General features: G+C 36.5%; 2 protein-coding genes across 18 annotated transcripts in view; one reads left to right on the top strand and one right to left on the bottom strand.

Moving 5' to 3' along the window:
* Window positions 1-3434, top strand: part of HPS3 (HPS3 biogenesis of lysosomal organelles complex 2 subunit 1) — a 39872-nt gene extending 36438 nt beyond the window's left edge. For 11 of the 12 annotated variants that reach the window (XR_012014753.1, XR_012014752.1, XR_012014750.1 and 8 more), the window contains one exon: window positions 2338-3434. Coding sequence is in view for 5 of the 12 variants with exons in the window: in XM_072792330.1 (XP_072648431.1) it covers window positions 2338-2465 (128 nt within the window). In the remaining 7 variants the exon portion in view is untranslated. The remainder of the gene's footprint in view (window positions 1-2337) is intronic. The other variant, XR_012014751.1, reaches the window with a different exon arrangement.
* LOC140613862 (ceruloplasmin-like) overlaps window positions 1-13249 on the bottom strand; it is a 63986-nt gene that overhangs the window by 7636 nt on the left and 43101 nt on the right. For 2 of the 6 annotated variants that reach the window (XM_072792321.1, XM_072792322.1), the window contains 4 exons: window positions 12876-12982; window positions 11138-11354; window positions 10431-10570; window positions 9104-9266 (listed from right to left, as the gene is read on the bottom strand). In XM_072792321.1, coding sequence (XP_072648422.1) covers window positions 9104-9266; window positions 10431-10570; window positions 11138-11354; window positions 12876-12982 — 627 coding nt within the window. Of the gene's footprint in view, window positions 1-3254; window positions 3397-4573; window positions 4715-8853; window positions 8880-9103; window positions 9267-10430; window positions 10571-11137; window positions 11355-12875; window positions 12983-13249 lie in introns of those variants that run through there. The other 4 variants (XM_072792323.1, XM_072792324.1, XM_072792325.1 and 1 more) reach the window with 4 other exon arrangements.

Here is a 13249-nt window from a genome sequence, read left to right as displayed (position 1 = left end):
TTCATACCTCAGCAGCATCATTACCTAGTCAAAAGACTTCATCCTTTTCTCATCCACATCGTCATACTCTCTACCCCTAACCTATGCATCATCATTCCTCTAAACGTTCTATTTTCCCGTATCATCAAAATGTCAGTGCGTATGCATAGATATGTGTACGTGTGTACGTGTGTGGCTCATAGGACTAAGTGCTGTGTGTAACTTATGTTTACTAGACTTGAGAACTGTAAGAACTGTATAGCGTTTGTTTGTTTTTTTCACTTTTCCCGTTGTGCCCTTCTCACCAGCAGTATGCCTCTCCTAGGAAGCATTCTGTATTTATTGATTTGAAGAGGAGACACCTGAATAACTTCAGGTCCATTTTCAAGGAAAGTATTTTTTTCAACAGCTGTAGTACACTGAGAGGAGAGCAAGATTAGTTCCAGGTCTGCTACTGAGTGACCAGAAACAAGCCAGTGCCTTAGTATCCCAAGACTAATGAGAAGTTTAAGATTGACTCCAAAATAAACGTTAGGCAAAATCATAAGATGGAAAGGTTGGAGATGGAGGTCAGGAATCTATATAATATGCTTAGGAGTTTGGATTTCTTTTCTATCTAATGCAGTATTTCTCAACCCTGGCAGTATTTTACATTTTGGACTGATAATTCTTTCGTTTATGTGTAGCGGTCCCCTGTGTGTTTTAGGATGTTCAGCAGCATTCTTTGCCACTAAATACCAATAGCGCTCCCCCAATTATGATAAACAAAAATGTCTCCAGACATTTCCAGATGTTCCTGGGGAGCAAAATCATGCGGGTTGAGAACCATTGTGCTAATGCAGAGCCATTGAAACTGGGGCTAGTGATTGGCTTATTTCCAGGAAATATTTGTTACTGTTTTTGTGGCATAATGAACTGTGCTTATTATTGAAAATTTTACCACTGTAGTAAATTACAAAAATGAAGTTTAGAAAGTCATTTAAAATCCCATCAGCCAGAAATAATGATTTTCAGCATCTGATGAATATTTTCTAGACACACTGGAGGATTTAAAGTCCTTTACAGATTTAAAATATTGACCTTATTCTTGAAGTTATAACCTATATTAGCCCCTTACTGGTTGGCAGAAGAGGAGCACTGAGTAGTGGCAAGATTTTTGTTGGCTCTATAACATCAATACTGGCCCCCCACTCTGTTTTTTAATACCAAGGATACTGTTTTTAGGCTCCACATTTAGACTACATAAACTGGTTTGATAGGAAAGTATTGATAATTCTTGTTTTTCATATGGGTTTTGCAAAGTAGTTAGTAGTCATTGTTTATTAAGTTTCTATTAATACTTTAGATACGCATCATTATATTTTATTTAATTCTCAAAGGACTCTAGAAGCTACGAGCAATTGGTACCACCCCATTATAGATGAAGAAACTAGGACTCACAAGGTTAAGTGACTTTCTTAAAGTCACAGAATCTGTCTGATTCCAGAGCTAGGGATCTTTCCCATACATCACTGCTGATCTGTTCATTAACATTTTAGCAACATGGGCACGTCATTTCCTTTGTGTAAGGGATGACATAGGTTGCTGAATATTAGAGAGATGACTTTGAATAGATGCACACACGTCTGAGCAGGAGATTTTATATTTCTGTCACTCTGCAAATAGAATAAGTGGTGGGCCAGTGCGGATCACACAGGAAATGGAACTGGTGTTTTTTACCAACACTGTTCTTAAATATCACCCCCTTCTCTTCCCAGCAGAGGGCAGCACGTATGTATCAAGAAACAGTAGAATCCTAAAATTGCATCGTTCTCTTTATAAAAATGTCTACTAAATCCCTTCATAATTGAAGGTCTACACTAGAGCACATTATTTTACAGTTTGGAAAAATTGGTCATAAAGACAGATTTGTACTTATTAATAACATGGAAATCTCCTCATGGAGAGGAGCTGATTTAGGAAGATGTCATCCATTAATTAACAGTATTTCCTGTCCTAGCAATCTTTATAAATTAGCTGCAACATAGCCCTAACATTAAAGATAGTATCCAAATGATTTTATTTTTCCTTAGAGACTAATAGACGTACACTGAAAAATAATGTGATAATCCAGCAATGAAATAGTCAAAACTGCATAGAGCTAATATAAAATAAGCCTCCAAGCATTTTAGAAAGAATGAGTAAGAAGTTGTTAAAACCATAAGCAGTCTGTGGATTTTAAAGACTGATCTTTTTTTTTTTTTTTTCCTTCGTAGTCAGAACATTTTGTTGCCTGAACTAGCTTCAAATTGGTTGGGTGATAAGAAAGTTGGATGAAAGACTTTCAGTTCTAACTCAGATACTCTGTCCTACCAACAGAAACATTGTCAGTTGTTGCTGTGGAACTAGAACTGAGGGATTTCTTGAATGTCCTCCCAGAAGACGGCACTGCAGCTTTTTTCTTGCCGTATCTTCTCTACTGCAGTCGAAAGAAATCTTTGACTTGAAGGTATCATTTGAAAAATACTACAATGCCATAAGAGACTGACTTAAAAACAAACAAACAAACAAACTGAATGTCAGGTAAAAATGTAAATAAAGGATTTTCATATAGAATATCTACATTTCTTGCAGATACTTTCTGGATGCTTACCTTACTATGTAGTGGTAATATTAGTTTGGTACTTTATGATCTGCATCCACTTAATTGTCCAGAATGTAAAAAAGTTACAAAACAATTTTCTCAAAGAAGGCATATGTTTTTAAAGACATACCCTGATTTTTATTACAAGGAACATCAAATCAGTGAGAGAACCATTTTGTAGGTATGTTTGAAAGAATGTCACTCCAAGTTGTCCAGAATTTATTCTTGATTTTCCCAGATTCTCAATTAGGTGGTCTTCTTCTTCTTCTTCTCCTTCTTCTCCTCCTTCTCCTCCTCCTCCTCCTTCTTCTTCTTCTTCTTCTTCCTCTTTCTCTTCCTCTTCCTCTTCCTCCTCTTCCTCCTCCTCCTCTTCCTCTTCTTCCTCTTCCTCTTCTTCCTCTTCCTCTCCTTCTCCTCCTTCCCCCTCCTCCTCCTCTTTCTTTCTTTTTTTCTTTCTTTCTTTCTTTCTTTCTTTCTTTCTTTCTTTCTTTCTTTCTTTCTTTCTTTCTTCTTCTTCTTCTTCTTCTTCTTCTTCTTCTTCTTCTTCTTCTTCTTCTTCTTCCTCTTCTTCTTCATAATTTTGTGAAAGAGGTTAATGTTTTCCCACAGTAAGAAATTTCAAAGTTTTTTGTTACTTTTGAAACTTATGCTGTGGTTTTTCCCTGAGTCAATGAAGTAGAATTTACAAAGTCAACTTTCTTCTTGTCTGGCCATTAATGTAATTTGTTGGATGCATGTTTTTCAGCCAAAGCCTTGTTTCTATTTCTTGTTGATGTGTACTTTTGCTCTTTTAGCTAGAGTATATGTGAAAATAAAGAAATATATCATTGCATTCACAGTTGTGTCTTCTTTTTTAATCTTTTATTAAACAATTTTGAGTCCAAGTTCAGCTCATTGATAGTGTGCTTTGACATTAGTTAAAGCTGGGAAAAAAATGCTACTCACCCAGCATCTACCACAGCTATGTTTTTTTTTTTTTTAAGATTTTATTTATTTATTCATGAGAGACACAGAGAGATAGAGAGGCAGAGACACAGGCAGAGGGAGAAGCAGGCTCCATGCAGGGAGCCCGACGTGGGACTCAATCCTAGGTCTACAGGATCACACCCTGGGCTGAAGGCGGCGCTAAACCACTGAGCAACTTGGGCTGCCCATGCCACAGCTGTCTTTTGAAACTTTTCACCTGATGTCAGTGTTCATCTTTACAGGATTTAATCTGTAGAACTGTTTGTCAGTTCTGCTTTTTCCAGTTCCAGATTATTCACCTTTTGACCATCTCTTCAAGGGTTCACAAAATCCAGATAGATTGGCATTATTTTAATTTTTAAAATTTTATCTTGTTTCGTTTTATTTTATTTCATTTAAAAAATTTATTTAAAAAATAATTTACTATTTTTTATTTATTATTTTATTTTATTTTATTTAAGATTTTATTTATTTATTCATGAGAGACACAGAGAGGGAAGCAAAGACACAGGCAGAGAGAGAAGCAGGCTCCATGCAGGGAGCCTGACGTGGGACTGTGGGACTCGATCCTGGGACCCCAGGATCATACCCTGAGCCAAAGTTAGATGCTCAACTGCAGAGCCACCCAGGCATCCCTAATTTACTATTATTTAAAGATGATTTTTTTACATTTTACTTTCTCTACACCTATGCCCTCATGTCCTGATGCACCTGATGCATTAGGAATGATGTTAGCACCATGTTAGAGAGATTTATGTGGGAAGCCAATGGTTGGGAACATTTCAATGAATCTTAATAGGGATCCTTTAAGAACCATCAAGAACAACATCTGGTCATAGATTTTGGGGGTAGGAGTGGAGAATACAGTTTTATAAAGTTCTGGTGCTGATATATGAAGGACCTATATAAATCAATTGTAAGTGTATTAGAGTCAGTCATGTGTCTGTTGATCTTTTCATATGAAACAAGGTAACAGTTTCCCCCACAAATTCATGAAAGCGTACATTTTCTGTCTTTTTTTTAATGCTTATAGCCATTCCAAAGTAAACTTTTTCTTCAGCACTTTCATGTACATTATTATGAATCATTGTTTTTCCTTTTTTTTCCACTTATCACCAATTTATTTCTTTCAGCCAAACTGGGCGTCTATAGAAAAAGAAATTTTAAGACCATTATTAAAAGCAGTAAGTAGTCCCCCCTTTTCCATGGCTTCAGTTATCCACGATCAACTGTGTCTAGCGGCAGATGTTCCTCAGAAGGTCAATAGTTGTTTAACACGGTGTCACAATGCCTATGTCATTCATTTCACTTCATCTCGTTATGTAGGCATTTTATCATGTTACACCATAACAAGAACAGGAAGGATCAGTACAGTATGAGATGTTTCAAGAGAGAAAAAGACCACATTCACATAACTTTAATTCTAGTATATTATTATAATTGTTCTATTTTATTATTGTTGTTGTTAATCTCTTACTGGGCCTAATTTATAAATTAGACTTTATCATAGGTATGGATATATAGGAGAAAAAATAGTATATATAGGGTTCAGTATTATCCACAGTTTCAGACATCCACTGGGGATCAACATATCCCCTGTTAATAAGAGGGGGGGACTACTATATATACCATATGGTTTAAATATATTCTAATTTTTAAAAGTTACTTTGTTTAATTATTTTTGATTCATTTCTATTTTTCCACTTTTTGTTTTTTTTAAATTTAAAATCTATTAACTAACATATAGTGTATTATTAGTTTCAGAGGTAGATTTTAGTGATTCATCAGTTGCATATAACACCCAATGCTCATTACATCATATGTACTCCTTAATGCCCACCACCCAGTTACCCCATTCCTCCATCCTCCTCCCCTCCAGCAACCCTCAATTTGTTTCCTATAGTTAAGAGTCTCTTATGGTTTGTCTCTCTGATTCCATTCTATTTTATTTTTCCTTTCCTTCCCCTATGTTCATCTGTTTTGTTTCTTAAATTCCACATGAGTGAAATCATATAATTGTCTTTCTCTGACTGATTTATTTCACTTAGTATAATACCCTCTAGTTCCATCCATGTCATTGCAAATGGCAAGATTTCATTCTTTTTGAATGGCTCAGTAATATTCCATTGCAAATATATATACCACATCTCCTTTATTCATTTATCTGTCAATGGACATCTGTCCATTTTTCATACACTTAAAAATACATCTCATCCTAGTACTGCTTTATTTAAAGAAAAATTACTTTCCTCCTTGCAAAATTATATTATAAAGGGAATTAATTATAAAGGGAAAAATAGTAACTTTATAGTAGAGAAACCTGACAGTCATCTCCTTAATCAAATGCTCAAACTTGACATAATTGGTAAAGGAAAAAAAATCAACATCTTTTGCCTCTTGTTATGTGTACTGAGAAAAACAATATCACTCCTGTAAGAATCTTGCCAAAAAATGCATAACCTGAGGAAACATTAGACAAACCCAAATTGAAGGACATTCTACAAAGTGGTTGCCCTGTATTCTTTAAAAATGCTAAAGTCAGGGCACCTGGGTAGCTGATTTGGTTACGCACCCAATTCTTCTCAACTCAGATCATGTTCTCAAGGTCATGAGATGGAGCCCCAAGTTGGGCTCCATGCCCAGGGGAGAGTCTGCTTGTGATTATCTCTCTCCCTCTCCCTCTGCCTCTCTGCACAACCCTCTCTCAATAAATAAATAAATCTTTTTTTAAAGTGTCAAAGTTATAAAAGATCAAGAAACTGTTCCAGACTAAGAAGACAAGCCAACTAAACATAATATATGAGTGGGATTTTCTTTTTCTGTGAAGAACGTGATTAGAATAATTTGTGAAATTTGAAAAGGGTCTGTAGTATTGAATCATCTTTAATTTCTTTCTTTTTTAAGATTTTTATTTATTCATGAGAGACACTCAGAGAGGCAGAGACATAGGCAGAGGGAGAGGCAGGCTCCTTGCCGGAGCTTGATGCAGGACTCGATCCCAGGACCCCGGGATCATGACCTGAGCCGAAGGCAGATGCTCAACCACTGAGCCACCCAGATGCCCCGAATCATCTTTAATGTCTTAATTTTGATAGGTGTATTGTGTTTATATATAATAATATCCTTAGTTTTAGAAAATGTGAGTATATATATTTACCATTGTATGTGTGTTAGAGAGGGTGGGGGTCAGGTGAACGGGAAAGCAAATGTGGCTATCTAAAATGTTAACATTTGGGGAATCTGGGTGAAGGGTATATGGGAATTTTTTGTACTGTTTTCTCAAATTTTCTGTAAGTCTGATACTTTGTCCAAAAAACTTTTTTAAAATTCTTTTTTTGTTGTTGTTGAATTAACAGGTGGTTAGATATTTACCAAGCAGAATATTGGATTGAATTGGGGTACTTAATAGAAGAAATACAGAATATGCCATCCCTGCCTATAAGTAACTTAAAGCGAGGCAAGCTTTTTTCCTACAGACTCCTCCAAAAGGTTATCTGACTATAGTAGAAATGTCACAATCTTAAAAAAAAAAAATACCTTTTCTATTTGTCAGAGGAGGTCTTTATTATCCTTCCTCCAGTAGGGAAATGAAGCATTACATTAAGTATGACAGGATATCTGCAATTCTTTTCTAGTGATATTTTTCGTTGTGGAGGAAATTGCCTGTCTCCTGGTGCATAATATTGCAGAATTTTACTCTAACCTGATGTGCTTTCTTTTCTATGTCAGGATAGCCAGAAAATTTTCTAAGATTCAGAATTAATATGGACTTACTCAAAGCTTTATCAAACTTTAAAGATAATTTTGACTGGTAAACATGGCTCCCCATTTTCCTGTTTATAGTTCCAACTATCTTTTTTGTTCATTACTGCTTCTTTCAGTTTACAGTTTCCTTCTATAAAAGATAATTTCTCTTTCATCTCTTACCCAGTGTAAGTCTATTTCCCTTACATTTGCTATTTGTTCTACAGTTTTCTCTATGGCTTTAAAAAAATCTCCCTTTTCTTAACCAAGCAATCATCTCCCTCCCCTTCCAGGCTAATTCTATAGCAGGAATCTTTTCAGTGTCGGGCTGTGTAGGATCACCCTGCAGCAGCATCCTCTGCAGGTTATGCATTTTTGCACACATGAATTTCCAGAATGTCTGCCTCCGTGTTCCCTCACTCTTGGTTTTTACTCTGAGCAGGACCATCCTTCTGTGTGGTGGTTTACATGTGTGCTGATATTCTTTTAAACACTATTTAAGTTTTCTTTCTCATATTTGACTCTTCACCTCATTTAGTAGTTACTGGTATTAAACCCAGTGGTTTATTTGCCTGTATTTGGTGTTCCAGTACTCTCAGTACTACCCTTTGTAATAAAGGGTTTTAATAGAATAGTTTTTTTATGTTACGAGGTGTTTGTGTAAAAACGCGGGAGCAGACATGAAAACATGTTGTTTGCACTAACAGTTGATCTTTCAGTGACTTTTATTTTTTTAAGAGATTTATTTCTATATTTTCTTCCACTTATTTGTCCCCATTTATGCCCATTTTGAAGAGGAAACACAAGGAGTCATTTTCTCTGCATCATTTCCCCCTATTGGATTTGTTTTTGCCAACTCCAACAATTCTGAACTCAGAAGACCCAGGAAACACCCAAAGCCTGCAACCACACAGCAGGAATTTCCCTCTGTAGAACACAGTTTGTGACTATTTACCCATTAAAGGGCTGTTCATTTTTCTGTGTGTCCTGTGCACATGTGTATGTACATAGGAAAGAGTATTAGTGCTGGGGTGGGGGAAACAGGAAATTTAGATTTTTTTTTTTTTCCTGGATCTTGGCTATAGTCTGAACAATTTGTGTCCTCCAAAATTCATATGTGGAAACCTAATGCCCATGATGACAGGAACTTGGTAGGGCCTTTGGGAAGTGATGAGGTTATGAGGGTGGAGCCCTCGTGAGTGGGATTAGTGCCCTTATCAAAGGGGCCTCAGAGTGCTAGCTTATCTTCCACCATGTGAGGATGTATAATAGGAAGTCTGCAACCTGGGAAAGGGCTCTCATTCAACCATGCTGGCACCCTGATCTCAGATTAACAGCTTCTAGAACTATAAAAATAAATATGTGTTGTTTCTAAACTACCCAGTCTGGTATTTTGTTCAGTAGCCTGAATGGACTAGATAATCTCTGACAAACAATAATCAATAATACTTCCCCTCACCCCTAGAAGTGCAGAAAGACATTTCTGCCTGATTGACTATTTGAAATTATACTGATTTGGGGGACCGGGGCGGGAGGTGGGGAGACTTCCTTGTGTATCAGGTACTACCTAGAAAAAAGGTTAAATGTTTTTTATTAAGAAATTAAATTCGAAATGCATCTTTTATAAGTTACAGTCTTTTGTATATAACACAACCACTCTCATATCAGTTTTAGGAATAATTACAGTGCCTCAAGCTGGTGCTTCACACTGGGTGAAGTATTTAGGCAAAGTAGCACATCTTGATTATATTCATGATACACGACTTCTAGAATTACTAACTCGATATTCACCTCTATTTGATAGAACCGTGTAAGTAGTTTCCATTCCAGCATGAATGTGGTCGGTCACATGGCAGTGGAGTAACCAGGTTCCAGGTGTTCTTGGAAACATTTCTACAGTTTGGTATGTCCCGGGGAAAATGTCAAAGACATCAGACCTATAAATGCCCCTGTGCTTGATTAGAAAAATGACAAATATTATATAATGTGTATTATATGTAATAGTTCATTCAAATACTTTTTCATTGGCCAGTTTAGGGATATGGGGAAAATGGACAAATCTGTTTTAAAAAAGAGGCAGAGAGAGAGAGAGACTTTACATATTTCTGCATCCAATACAAACAGTGAGATGTGTGGTCGTTGAACTCCTGCTAAATGCTTGGCAGTATGGGCCACAAAATGGGTGTGAAGAAAAGATGTGATGAGAGTCATTCATCCTTTAGGTCTACCTGGCTCCTCTTACACTCCGTTTGCCTTTTTATCAGAGCACTTCAGTTACGCAAGGGAATTTAGCTCTGATCTTATTTCAGTCCTTTTTTTTTTTTTTTTTTTTTTTTTTTTTTTTTTCTTATTTCAGTCCTAATTTCACTTTTGCTGAACCTAACCTGGATTAGTTGGCCTGTGAAAGTTTGTGGCAGGGATGGTAATGCAGGGAGCAGAAAAGGAGGCAAATGGAGAAGTCAGAACCAGGGGCAGTTCAGGGAGAGTCTACACTAGACACGGAGCCCTTGGGCGGCATTTCTGCAGGGACAAAATTGAGAGCCCCCTAAGAATATAACATCTATGTAAACCAAAATACAGGTAGCAAAATGGCCTTTCCTGCAATGGGCTGTGTGATTGCTTCTGAATTTTCTACATTAACTCAAGGTAAGAAAGGGAGCTATTGACTTCTGCTGAAATCAGCACTGGGTGAGAAGTAGAAGTAGTAGCATTAAGATGTGGGGACCAATCAGTTGCCTGACACCAAAATGATAACATTTTTCACTTTAGGCCATTTAAGATTCAGAAGTTAGAACAGGTAGAGATTATAAATTAGTCTTGTCTCTACTGACTCATCATTATATGAACATTCTTAACCTCTCTGCTAACAGTTCTATCCAAATACCTTGCCTAGCAATATGTGAGCAGAATTCCATGAAAACCCACGAAAGCCTGTAAATCCAAGAAAGAGCCCAATGTGTACAGAAGTTGGTAACTGCAATTGAAATTGCTGTGTGGTTCACTTTTTGAAAATAATATAGTTGTCTCTTGAAACGTTTTTTTTTTAATGAATATTTTCTTCATTTGAATTAAAACATTTTCCAGTAGAGCAAGACTAATGACCATGGATCACTCTTACCTTGTATCCGAAGCTGTGGCCATGAAAATGTACCGAGTGCAGGTCTATTTCATTGCCCATTCCCATCAGATACCAGTTGACTTCATCTCCCACATTCATCCTGAGGCCTCGTAGGTTCCCAAACATTCTCCCATTAATAGCTGGGGAAAGCACATGGTTTTTGCATTACCTTTTAGGATATTTTAAATCAATAGCAATTTCACTGACAATAGGTTAATGTAGGGATCTTTTTGAGGTAATGGAAATTATTTCACTACAGATAAGGAAATGAATACTTTAAGGTCAATAATGTCACACTGGTTTTCTAGTCACTTAGCACCAAAAGCCTTAATCCTAATTGTGAGTTTAAAATGGAATGAGACTTTGGAATTGGGAGAGAAGTTAATAGATGGTTTTTGCTTTGAACAGAATTCTCACATGCACAGTGAGGCAGAACTGGTTTATTAAAAAATTAAATGAAGGTGCCTGGGTGGCTCAGTTGGTTGGGCATCTCTCAGGGCATGGTCCCTGGGTCCTGGGATCAAGTCCCACATTGGGCTCCGCACAGGGAGCCTGCTTCTCTCTCTGCCTATATCACTACCTCTCTCTGTGTGTCTCTCATGAATAAATAAATAAAATCTTGAAGAAAAATTAAACAAATGAGTAGTCTCCAAGCTAATTTTATTTGAAAGAAGGGAAAAAATAGAGTTTAAAATAATGTATCATACCATGCATTTTATTGCTTTCTCTGAATTCTTCATCATCTTTGTTTACTTTCTCAGGGTGGTTAGAGTATGTTTTGATGTTGTCATCTATGTACCAGGATTCATTTTCATCAAAAACCAAAAACAGAAGGGAGAATTCCAATTTTAATATGGGATGGAAGAATTCCGTGTAATGTCTCCGGCAAACAATCAGTGTGCCAATTAATCCACTATAGAGATCCTGAAAACAAGCAAAAACTTCAGTCATCCTCATGATGTAAGTCAGCATCTCAGAGAACTGGAACCTTGGGAATTTTAAGAGGACTCATTTAAATAGTGGGCTTTGCCTACCATAGTGCTGTTGGGTCAGTCACTTTCCACTTGTAGTTAAATTGGACTCATGATGAGTAGTAGGTAGGTCGAATGGGTGATGCTGAAGTAATAGAAATGTGTGCCAGAGCCAAATATTGGCTCAGCTAGTGAGCAGCCATTTAAAAGAACCCCAAATGAAAAAAAAAATAAAAAAAATAAAAAAAATAAAAGAACCCCAAATGAATAGTGCTGATTTGCCTATTCCATAAATCAAACACTATGCCAGTCTCTAAAAATCCAGAGATGAATCAAACAAAGCCCCTGTCCTCCAGGAACTCAGGCTAGTAGAAGAAATAGAGAATGGAAGAAATGAATCACTTGTTGCGATGGGAAGAATACAGAAGAGAAAGACCATAGTTGACAAATCTATGAGAAGTTTGGTTTGGCTGGGTGTCAGCAATGGCAGACTAAGTCTGGAAGAGCCTTTGAGCCATATCATGTTCAGGAATTTTAGATTTTATCTTATGGGTCATAGGTAGCCATTGAAAAATTGAACATGGCATGGCAGCAGATTTGCATTTTAGGCCAATCATCTTGGTGGTGGAGTGAAAGGAGGATTGAAGGAGAAAGAGGCTGGGGCCTGGGAGGCTATTGCAGTAGTGAGGCAAATTATAAGAACCTGATCTATGGAGATAGAAAGAATAGACTACTATATGTAGGTGTCTGAATTGCCTGTCTGAGCCAGGGGGAAGAATTAGATACTTCATATCCAGGATTCTAGATTGAACAAATGAGTAGATTTGGAATTTATGGTGCTACTTATTGCAATAGGAAATACAAGAGGTGGAGGATGATCTCAATTCCATGTTAGAATTGTTGTGTTTCCAGTGCTGGTGGGACATGCTGGTGGAGATGATCAGTAGGCTGGTGTATAGAAGTCCTGGAGAGAGATTTGGACTCAAGATTTAATTCTGCAAAAGAATCTTGGAGCAAGTTCTGATTTGCAGTTGTTGAGTGTTTTGGTGGCTTTGAAATATTCAATCAAGTAGCTTTAGTTGTGCTGGATTGACTACTGAGATCAACACTTTTATTATCATACAGTAACAGAGCTCTGAAATCATGTACCTCAGCTCTTTGGTTTAATGTATTTTTACGTCAAAAGGGAGGTGAAATACTTTTATATTAATATATTCATATTAATCATAGATTCATATTTGGTTTGATTAATGTTTGATTCTGTTACCCATAATCAGCATAGGGTTAATATGTTTATAACTCTATCCTTAAAAAGAAACAAACCAAAAAATGAAACCAAAGTGAATTGTAGAGAAGCTTACTTTGCTGGGATTTTAAGATAGAACTGGATCATAGGAAAACTCTAATCTCATCTTTCTTCAACTATGTGTCTATCTTGGGGTTTTTCACAAAACATAAATGATTTAAAGTTTACCTTAACTTGATCCACAGTTGAATAGTAAGCCCATGGAATACAAGCAGAATCCTCTATACCAGCTGCAGCTCTGTCTGGGATCTTCCATGTGTAAATGCGAGTTTTACCTAGATTAATCAAGTGTTAACACATCAGGTTACATTTGGTACATATTTGATATACATATAAATATACACAGTAAGCCTTGATAACCAGTGACCTAGAAACTGGAAATGTCAAGGTAATTAGTTTTAAAAAGTAGTGGAACTCAAAATTGCTTTCAGGAATTCAGTTTTTAGACAAACTGTAAGACATATTTATTTATTTATTTATTTATTTATTTATTTATTTATTTATTTATTTATTTTTAAGACATACTTTTAGATCTTCTTTGT

Source organism: Canis lupus, chromosome 22 (assembly GCF_048164855.1).
Source record: "Canis lupus baileyi chromosome 22, mCanLup2.hap1, whole genome shotgun sequence".
Lineage (NCBI taxonomy): Eukaryota > Metazoa > Chordata > Mammalia > Carnivora > Canidae > Canis > Canis lupus.
This window is presented reverse-complemented; position numbering and strand designations above follow the sequence as displayed.